Here is a 10,846-nt window from a genome sequence, read left to right as displayed (position 1 = left end):
GACGGCTAACGCTTTTGTGTCTTCGAGAGCGTTATTGTGAACTCTCTTCCACATCGGTCTGTTCCTGTCTCGTGTATCACGAGGTACAGCACTGAGACCCCCGTCACCCGCCTCCACATTTTGGGCGTGCCTACTTGGCCAGGAGAAGAGTTGTGAGAATGTTCCCGCGGTTAATGTTTAAGAAACGCTCCATCCCGAGATCTCATCGTCCGAATGGAAATTTGGTCTCTAATCATTTGATTCATGGAAATGGGAATTCCTGCTAAGCAGTGGTTAAAGGAGTACCATGGTGATTTTCACACTTTCTCTGTTTTATGTGCTATTTGCACAAGAGGCATTGACGAAACACAATGAGCAAAGTATTAAATATGTCCGTTCTGTATTTTTGGAGAAATATGCGTTTTAAATTCATCGTCCCATTTTCAACCGGTTGAGAAAGTTGTCACTTTTCTACGTCACGAATACAGTAACCACTCCTATTTCCACGCCCCGTAAAGAAATCTGACAGGACACACCGTCCTGCTGTTCAGACAATGCAAATATTTGACTAACGTTAGGTTCACTTAAATTAGAGTTCCTTTAGATTATTTCTGGTTATATTCATTTAGCTAGCTAGCTAACGTTAGCTAGCTAGGAGGTTTGCTTTCATAAGGCAATGTCATCGATAACGTTAGCTTGCTAGTTCGCTTTTATGAGGACGTTATAGTTGTGCTTTTATCTTAACTTGGCTAGCTAGATAGCAAAAATTGTAACTGGATACAAGTCAACGTCCTTACCTTAGCTATCTATCGATACTTGATATACTACTAAGCTAGCTAGCTTGTGAAAATTCAGTCTCCCAAAGAGAGCGCGTATCATGGGGGTAGCTATGGTAACGGGGAACGGTCTGTCAATCATAGCTAACTGACAGTTCTCATTACCACGCCCAGACGGTTCGGGTGAATTTTTATAGTGGGAAATTTAGGCTTAGAAAAATACGTTTTTAAGTACATTGAAATGACTGAAGAATAAAAAAATTATGCACATTTGTTTTGTTGTTGCCTGAAGACAACTGGGAAGTGTCACGTTCAACCACCATGGTACTCCTTTAATGGAGGATTTTCACCTTCAGATAAACTATTTGCTGTGGTATGTCCTGTGTATTTTCTGAGTCATTTTCTACTACTTAAATAAATACTTCACAAATTCTGTGGTTAGGTAAACATCTGCAGAGCCCAGAATTGCATCATTTCCTTCTTGGAGCTGTAGTAGGTACTAATAAAGGAGCCCACGGGGACTTCAGATTAGGCTACTCTTAATTGACTCAGCGAACAAGTCACTGAGTCACATTTCAAACTTTTTTCCGTTAGCTTTGTGTTCGCCGCGAACGTTTGCAAACATAAGCGAACGGTCTGAAAAGGTAGTTTGCGGCGAACAAAAATGGACGCTGGACTGAGGGAAATGTTCCCAGATGGGTATTTCAATTGAAAATGCCGTTAAGTGTGATCAGTTTTTTCAATAATGTGATTGCTAACGCTGGCCAATGTTATTATTGTTCGCTAGCTGGCTATTGTTTTTTTTATCATCGATGATCACAGAAGCGGCTGTGAGTACTTAGCTCTCGTCGCCATGTCTGTTTATGTTTAATGGAAGCAGTTTGGAATGTTCGTAAAAAGCCATTCAAATTGAACTGTTCAAAGAAAACATTCGCCTCTGTTCGCTGAACTTGAACGCACCTCTGGTCTGACCGCCTGTTCCTCTAACAGCCAGCTTCAGCTTCTCCCTCCAGTTTACCGCGCAGGTTGTCACGTGGAATTTTTCTAGCACGCGCGGGTTTCAAGAATATAAACACTAAATTTGGGCTATAATTCCCTTTATTTTATTTACAATTCAATATTGTAATATAATTTAGGAAGACTGGTTATGTAAATGAGCACAAACCGCGGTATTTAAGATAGCAGGAAAGCAACACGCATACCATCTCTGGTGAAGTCGGGTTTTGGACAAGTGTCAGGATCCATGGATGCAATGAATACATTTTAACAGGTCTCATTAAAACAACAAAAAAAAACTTAAGAACTCAGTTCAGTTTTAATATTTCAGATTGTTTAATTCCGTATCCAATAGCCATCCCCAGAGTCACCATCTCTCAGCTGTCCCTAAAGATGGAGTCATGTGTTTCTAAAAGATTATAAAAGATTCTCTCCTTTCGCAAACGTCGGGGAGAATCGTCATGAATGCAATACGGCTACCGTAGCCATGTCAGGTTTGTACACGTCCAATTCAGTCATCTACCACCACCCAAATGAACGGAACAATGTGATAACCTTACGGGAAGTATTTCCACACAAAAAACTTTTTTGAGCGAGCTAAGTAAGAACTTCATTTTTATTTGCAATAAATCAAATCATAAATCATTTAAAAGTTACCGTCCTTGAGAAGTTAGAATGCTTTTCTGATTGCGGTGACCGAAAAAACATGTCCCCGTCTGTATAACTAACAACAGTTGCAGTTATGCCGCCTCTGAGTTGCTATAACAACGGTCTTTTTTGGTGCTATATGTCTACAGAATGGCATCTAAAGAGAAACGAGAGGGTTGGTACCCATGGAGGTTATGGGCTTCAGATTTGGGACACTAGGTGGTGTTGAAAGCATCTACTGTAGGCTACATGTAGTGATCCTTTTGGGAAAACCTTAGGCGTTTTAAATGGTGTTTAATATTTGTTAAAATATTTTTACTCGTCAACGTGTTTAGCATTTTAAGTTAGTTCCGTGTTTAATGTTAAATGTGTTCAGCTAATTTGCTTGCTGGGTTGACGTAGCCTCGGTTTCTGGATGCTCCAAGTGATTAAAGGAAAAGAAACCGTTTCCTGGTCACGGACATTTATAATAAGCACACATCGGTCTGCTCCGCATGGTCGGCTATTTCCTTTATAAAAGCTTACCTGGGGGTTAAGAAACAGACAAAAGCACCTTTCCTCATATATGTGGTCGTTACCACAACTCATTTCGCGGTAAGTTACGAAGTTGCTTGTGCGTTAATGTTAACGCAGTCTTTTTTCACGAATGAAGCCCCGTGCTTCATAATCTGCAGAAAAAAAACCTGTGTTTTCATTTACTATTACAATTATTCCGCACATCTATTACAGTCATACCGACAAGGTGATATGAATGTAAGTTACGTAACATCGGACTACGTGTACCTTGATTTTAATTGTATCCGACTCGATTAAGTAATGAATGTAATTAAAACGGCTAATGACTACTGACATGTCAAAATTCCACAGTAGTAGGGGGTGTCACGTGGCGTAGCCTGTAGAGCACTGTCACAGCCTGCAGCGACGTGACGAGCACTTTGCTCCTCACTGTCGTCTTCACTGCGCAAAAAGTACCGCCGTAAACCGTAGGCTATGTACACTCGACATACGCGTACATTTTTACGCATTTTTGTTGGTTTGTAAGACTGCCCTTTTTTATTTTTTTATTGTAGCAAGAATAATGAAATACATCAATCGGGAAATATGAAGTCCATCAGTGACAGCAATATAACATCTTAAGAATGCATACACAAAAGTATGAAACAATACAAATATCGTGGTACAATTTGCAATGAAGGGAAAGAGAAAGAGAGAGATGGAAAGAGAGATTATATACAACAATTAGGGGTTTTCTTTTTCACAGTTCTTCATAGCGGGTTAGTAACATCACTTTTTGTGTTTTTTATTAATTTCAAAGATTTTAAGAGAGAATCAACTTCCAAAAGCGATATCCAACATTAATCAGCCATTGGCTTAAGATGATCTGTTTTGAGGTCATCCAGCGATAACACCAGTCTGAGTCTGTGCTGATTTCCATTTCACTTCAGGAAATCAACTGAAATTCAGTTCTTGAATTTAAAGGTGCTCATAATGTTCTAAAAAGATTTTTTTATTCCAATTTTAATTAAAATTTTTAATGAACAATGTCTGCTAATATTATTTAGGTTTTATTGACCATTTGAATCGTTCGTAAGCAATATTTTGGTTATGCTCGGTTTGTGGGAGGAATTCAGGGCAATTAGAGGACCACGCCTGCTGGTTAAGAAGGCACACACCTGGATGATGTTACGAATCAATCCAGGATTTAAAAGTGTGCTTCTTTGCACAGTAGGTGTCTGAGAGCGGGGATCCCCTACGAAAGAGAGAGCGAGCCCGAGCCCGAGCCCGAGCCCGATGCGTGCAGCTGAAAAGCGATGCGTATGATTTCATTTATCTTTTTTTATTATTCCTCTTTGTTGTTTCAGTTTATTGTTTTGCCCAGAACCCGTGAGGGCTAAGGGTGAAGTGGTCCGTTTATTTTATTTTGTACTCAGTGTGTAGACTATCTGCGGTTATTTGTTTTATCTGGCACCTGTTGAGATTTACGATGCGCGCGTTCTTATTCTTTTTCACTGCTTGTTGGACTTAACCAGTTCCACCGCTGGGTGGCGCGAGGCACTCATCTGAAGACTTTATTGGCATGACAACCACACACGTGCGTTGTCATGCCAATAAACAGAAAAAGTAAAGACCATTTAAATTAATCAAGGGGAAATTAAAAAAAAAAAAAGCATTTACATCAGCCTACTATAACTAATGGAACCATTTATTAGGCTACTTGCACCCGCCAAGTAGCCAATTGGCGTCATCAGAAACTTAACACCCACGTCTGTAGACCTCTTTCACGCTAGTATGCCGCGCGACTCGAAATTCATTGTCACCTGATGCGACCTTTAATCTAAATTGCGCAACTGCCGGAGATACAGTTGATTTCAATCGCCCTGCCCACTTGAGAAAGAGGCTCAGTGCCCATAACCCCGGGATTCACATCACGTATCGTAACACCCAGGGTATGTCGGTAGCATAAAAGCCCAGTAGTCTACTGCAGTTTGTGACTTCGAGCACAGAGGAAGGCACGAGACTAACCATGTCGACTTACCTGCTTATTACCGGAGTGGCGGTCGGTGTGTATGTTGTCGTGTATTATAAGTTTGTCAAAGGAGCGCAGTGCAAGAGCAAAGCGAAACTACACGGCAAGACCGTCATTATAACCGGTGAGTTTGATTTCATTCGAAGCTTCATCATTATTGAACTGTAAACAAATTAATGCAAATTGTAAAGCGTAAGTGCTGATGACATTGTTTTCTATTATATTACGTGCATGTGTATGGTGCGAAACATTTTTCTCTTCTAATGAACTACACAACGGGACGCGTCTGCTCTAGCAGCTCAGCGAAAAGATCATTAAATCGCAACGTACTCTCAGAAAAAAGGTATGCTTGTCACTGTGGTGGTACCCTATAGGTACATAAACTGGTACCCCTAGCCAGCGATACGTAATTAATCTGTACGTTTTTTTGCTTGTAAAGGGTAGCTACTTATTTGTAATTGTACCAAAATAGAACATTATTATTATTTCTGGGGAAATTTGTTCCTTTAAAAAACGAAAATGTATCTCCACTGTACCTTTATTTCTGAGAGTAGGATAGAATTACCGGTATCTTCTGTGATTGTTATGACCATATTTGCCTTCTTGAAATGCGCTTATAAGACCACCAACAGACTGTTTACTGTGCTGGCAGGGAATCAGCAGGGCCTGATAGAGACGGTGCTCAGTTGCAGAACACCCTACTGGATCAGCCTTATTTGAACCTTAGGTTCTCCATAATACAGTCTAATCATGTTTTGTATTGTTGGAAAGCCGACGTCATGGGGCACTGTGTGCACTTAGGGCCATATTTATAAGTTTTGCGAAAATTACCGTCAGTGCCGCAAAATTTCTCTTCTCAGTTTAGAGAGGAAGGCCTGTTTAGGAAGACTGGTTATGTAAATGAGCACAGCCCGCGGTATTTAAGATGCGCCTTGCGCATAGCAGGAAAGCAACTGGTGACGTCGGGTTTTAGAAATATTTTCTGAATAAAATAGCAAAATCCGAAAACTGTTACATTTATGGCGACTCTTCCCTACTCTAACACGCTGATACGTCTCCTCTTACGAATGGCCGTGCTGATCTTGTGCCGGAAAGAAGTGAACACCCGCTTTTCGCGGGCGTTAAAAAAACAGACGCAATTTACTTTTCCGCAACAGCCACCAGCCATGATAAATGACCTCTAGCAGGTCAGATGCCTAAATGTCAATTCTGTCCGTTCATGTTTTTGCGGTCGAACATCAGAACGCCCTAAAATACTTTTGCATTTACCCAAACACGCACATTTTAGGGATGCCACATTCCTCTTGTTTTCCCTGAGTAATTATGTAAGAACGGTATTTGTCTTTTTGGCGTCTACAAAAGCCCCACAAATCCTTGGAGTATGTATGGCCCTAACCATTTTATTCCTTGTGACCTCTGACCTCTCCCCCCAGGGGGCAACACTGGCATTGGGAAGGCCACAGCCTTGGAGCTGGCCCGGAGGGGGGCGAGGGTGGTCCTGGCCTGCCGCAGCCGGCCAAGGGCAGAGGCTGCTGTCAACGACATCAAGGAGGTGAGGAAAATGGCTACTCCGACTGGCTTTCCACTAACATTACATTACACTACATTACAGGCATTTAGCAGACGCTCTTAGCCAGAGAGACTTACACACGTTTGCATTTACATTGCATCCATTTATATAGCTGGATATATACTGAAGATGTGCAGGTTAAGTGCCTAGATCAAGTGTACAATGGCAGTGTCCTGCCCATGAACCATACCTGTGATCTTTAGGTTACTAGACCAGTTCCTTACCCGTTATAGGGTCAGCTGTGGTGGCCTAAATTCACATCACAATATTTTGCAGTTATCACAATAACAAAATCGTTCTTAATCTGTATTGCAAGCATCACAATAACGATATGATCTCACATTATAGATTAAGAGCAATTCAGAATCATACCTTATAATATATAAAATCAGGATGGCATGACTTCATATACTCAATGATGTTGTGTCATTTTTAACTCCTCCACCAAAGCTAACATAAAAATGATTTTTTTCCCAGTAATATTTTTTTCTAATTGACTAATGTAAATGATTAATTTACAACAAAATAAAACATTTCAGGGTTGTCTTTTTTTCCAAAAGTTTTTCCTCTAAACTCTATCAGGGTCAACTGATCAATCAAATATCAACCTGGGCTCCCTTCCACAAAGTGGGCTCTATAAATCTAAGATTTGAGTTAAATTATATATTGCATTGAGAAACTATAACGTTCATGAAGTTAGGCTGCACAGCGTAGCCTAAAGCCTGGAAGATAGTTCCCATGTCCCATGGTTTCCAAGAAAGGACACGCTATACCAGCATACCGCCAACCCCTAATTTTCACCCGTAATTTCACTCGGCCTGATGCATGTGGACAGGCAGTCGGGGGGTGTGGCTTAGCTTGAAGCCCCTCCTCCCCCCTCCGTGTCCCTCCCCAGAAGAGCGGGAGCAGTGAGGTGGTGTACAGGCAGCTGGACCTGGCCAGTCTGGAATCGGTGCGCTCATTCGCCGAGAACTTCCTGAAGACTGAGCCCAGGCTGGACCTGCTCATCAACAATGCAGGTGAGAGGGGGAGGGGCCTGCTCATCAACAATGTCAGGTGAGAGGGGGAGGGGCCTGCTCATCAACAATGCAGGTGAGAGGGGGAGGGGCCTGCTCATCAACAATGCAGGTGAGAGGGGGAGGGGCCTGCTCATCAACAATGCAGGTGAGAGGGGGAGGGGCCTGCTCATCAACAATGCAGGTGAGAGGGGGAGGGGCCTGCTCATCAACAATGCAGGTGAGAGGGGGGAGGGGCCTGCTCATCAACAATGCAGGTGAGAGGGGGAGGGGCCTGCTCATCAACAATGCAGGTGAGAGGGGGAGGGGCCTGCTCATCAACAATGCAGGTGAGAGGGGGAGGGGCCTGCTCATCAACAATGCAGGTGAGGGGGGGAGGGACCTGCTCATCATTACATTACATCTATATTACATTTATTTGGCAGATATTTTTATCCAAAGCTACGTACAAAAAGTGAATTTCATGGTCATGGACAACTACTAAACACAGGTTCAATAAGATACAATACTTATTTTGTACAGCTATTTCTAGCCAAGAACACAGTTCACACAGTGAACACTATTCTGACCTAACGTCTGCAAAGCCAACTAGGCAGAAGAATAAGCTACAGTATTAGGACAAATACAAATTACCAAAAAGTGCTGGGATGGGGCAACATGTAACAAGTGTCATGGAAAGGGGGGGGGGGGTGGATTTAGAGTGAAACAATCAACAATGCTCATCAACAATGTCAGGTGAGAGGGGGAGGGGCCTGCTTTGGCACATACAGGTGATGGCATAAAATGTATTAAAGTCCATTTAAATAAGTTTCCTATTTTGAGAGCTTTATATTTCCCTGCGCTCTCAGGGCTTTTAATGGGTGGCCGGACGGAGGATGGGCTGGGCATGATGTTCGGCGTCAATCACCTGGGCCACTTCCTGTTGACCAACCTGCTGCTGGAGAGGCTGAAGGAGGGCGGGGCGGCTCGCATCGTCAACGTGGCCTCTCTGGGGCACCGATTCGGCAGCATCGACTTCGACTGTCTGAGCGCTCACAAGGAGCTCGGGCGGGGAAGCTCCACCTTTGGTCTGATGAAGATCTACAGCCACAGCAAGCTGTGCAACGTCCTCTTCACCCACGAGTTGGCTAAGAGGCTACAGGGCACCAACGTCACCTGCTACAGCCTGCACCCAGGTCAGTGAGCGCTACGTCACGGCATCCCCACCCTGTTCCTGGAGATCTGCCGTCCTGTAGGCTTTCACTCCACCCCTAACAAAGCACACCTCAGTCAACACCGAGTGATCTTGCATGTGTGTGCGTGTGTGTGTGTGAGTATGGGCATGTATTACTATCTTTGTGAGAACCAAATGTCCCCACAAGGATAGAAAGATGAGGAAAATTACGCAAGGTGGGGACCTTTTGCTGGTCCTCACAAGTTCAAGAGGCTGTTTTAGGGTTAGCACTTAGGGTTAGGGTTACAATTAGGTTGAGGTTAGGGTTAAGGTTAGGCATGTAGTGGTTGGGGTTAGGGTTAAGTTTAGGGTTATGGTTAGAGGTTACGGGATGAATGTAAGTCAATGGTAAGTCCTCACAAGTATAGCAATACAAACATGTGTGTGTGTGAGTGAGTGTGAGCCTCTCTGGGAGAGTGACCTGTCTCTGTGTGTTACTCAGGTACGATTAACACAGAGCTGAGTCGCAACACTAGCAGGGTGCTGAGGGTCCTGCTCCTGCCCATCACCGCGCTCTTCTTCCGAGGCGTGGAGGCGGGGTCCCAGACCACGCTGCACTGCGCCCTTCAGGAGGACATCGAGCGCCACAGCGGCCGCTACTTCTCCGACTGCGCCGTGCAGGAAGTGGACGCCAAAGCGCGCGACGACGCCGTGGCCAGGAAGCTGTGGGAAGTGAGCGAGACGCTGTGCGGCCTGCGCTGAGGCTCCGCCCACACCGTGCCCAAGCCCCGCCCTCATCCCACAAACTCCTCCCCTTCTCTACTCATGCCCCGCCCTCATCCCCATAAACTCCTCCACCTCCCCCTTACTCGCCCTCATCCCACATAAACTCCACCCTCTTCCCCATCCATGCCCTGCCCACATAAACCCCTCCCTACTGCCTCACCTTTGCCCCGCCCACATAAACCCTTCCCCCGGCCCCGCCACCAACGCCGTGGCCCGGAAGCCACTCCCACACCCTGCACAAGCCTCGCCCACTGCTCACTGCTACTCTGCCAACTGTGTTATTTTCTATCGTATGAAAATATCAATAATTACTTCAATAATTGTGTCGGCCCTGTAAGATAATAAAATCCTTTTATACTAGTTGCCTTTTATGAACGGTTACCAGTTTCTGAATGTGCACTTGATTTTTTGCGAATGCTCCCATATGGCTGGCTGTTTTTATTTTTAGTGTTTTCCTGTTACAGCTACAGAAACTACATCTGCTATAAGCGAGGAGTAGTTATGTAATCTAAACTCTGCATTACTTTTCTCTGTGTTCATGTTATATATCTGTTCTCACTGTTTTAAGACCTGCATGCTGTCCCTGTTTTAGTCTCAAAGGAAAGTCAGTGTTTTTTTTTCTGTTTGGGAGATACGCTTGTTAACCACAACCAGCCCCAGAAATTAAGAGAAAAAGAGTGAATGGTTGGTTTGTTTGTTGCCCTTTTATTAGAGCCCTGGTACGTCTGTGACAGATTCATGAGGTAGTAGATCATGCCTCGGGCGAAATGCCTCTCTGATAATATAAGAAGAAGAAGAAGAAGATATACTTTATTGTAATTTGTCCTCTGCCCTAGTTTGACCCATTTGACCCACCCTAGTTACCTAGGAGCAGTGGGCAGCTGCCTCTCTTGTGCTGCGCCCGGGGACCAACTCCAGTTCTGAGGCCGTGGTCAAGGGGACCTGCAGGAGCGCACCTAACATGCACGTCTTTGAGTGTGGGAGGAAACCGGAGTACCCGGAGTAAACCCACGCGAACACGGGGAGAACATGCAAACTCTGCACAGAAAAAAAGAAAGGCCCCAAGCGGAGATTCGAACCCACAACCTTCTTGCTGTGAGGCGACAGTGCTAACCACTATGCCGCCGTGTTCCTCCTTACTGTGAACGTGCGGTCTTCTGTCCTGGTGCGCTTGTGCTGATATCCAACGTTAATCAGCCATTGGCTTACGCTGATCCGTTTTGAGGTCATCCAGCGATAACACCAGTCTGAATCTGGGCTGAATTCCATTTCACTTCAGGAAATCAACTGAAATCCAGTTCTTGAATTTAAAGGTGCTCATAATTTTCTAAAAAGATTTTTTTTATTCCAATTAGTTGGTTGAATTTTAATAAACTTTTAATTTCATAAAAATTA

General features: G+C 44.1%; 1 protein-coding gene across 2 annotated transcripts; it reads left to right on the top strand.

Annotated features, from left to right (window-relative positions):
- The first annotated feature begins 4,077 nt into the window (after positions 1-4,077).
- On the top strand, positions 4,078-10,846 carry LOC135235897 (dehydrogenase/reductase SDR family member 13-like). 2 transcript variants are annotated; one of them, XM_064301897.1, is made up of 5 exons: positions 4,078-4,214; positions 6,360-6,478; positions 7,392-7,515; positions 8,361-8,687; positions 9,168-10,846. In XM_064301897.1, exons 1-5 carry the CDS (start codon positions 4,211-4,213, stop codon positions 9,425-9,427), a joined length of 834 nt encoding a protein of 277 aa, XP_064157967.1. In that variant the 5' UTR covers positions 4,078-4,210; the 3' UTR covers positions 9,428-10,846. The 2 variants fall into 2 exon arrangements, with proteins under 2 accessions (XP_064157967.1, XP_064157966.1); XM_064301896.1 differs by lacking the exon at positions 4,078-4,214 and adding an exon at positions 4,222-5,050.

This window comes from Anguilla rostrata, chromosome 12 (assembly GCF_018555375.3).
Source record: "Anguilla rostrata isolate EN2019 chromosome 12, ASM1855537v3, whole genome shotgun sequence".
NCBI lineage: Eukaryota > Metazoa > Chordata > Actinopteri > Anguilliformes > Anguillidae > Anguilla > Anguilla rostrata.
The sequence above is the reverse complement of the archived record's forward strand: the minus strand, read 5'-3'. Positions and strand labels throughout refer to the sequence as shown.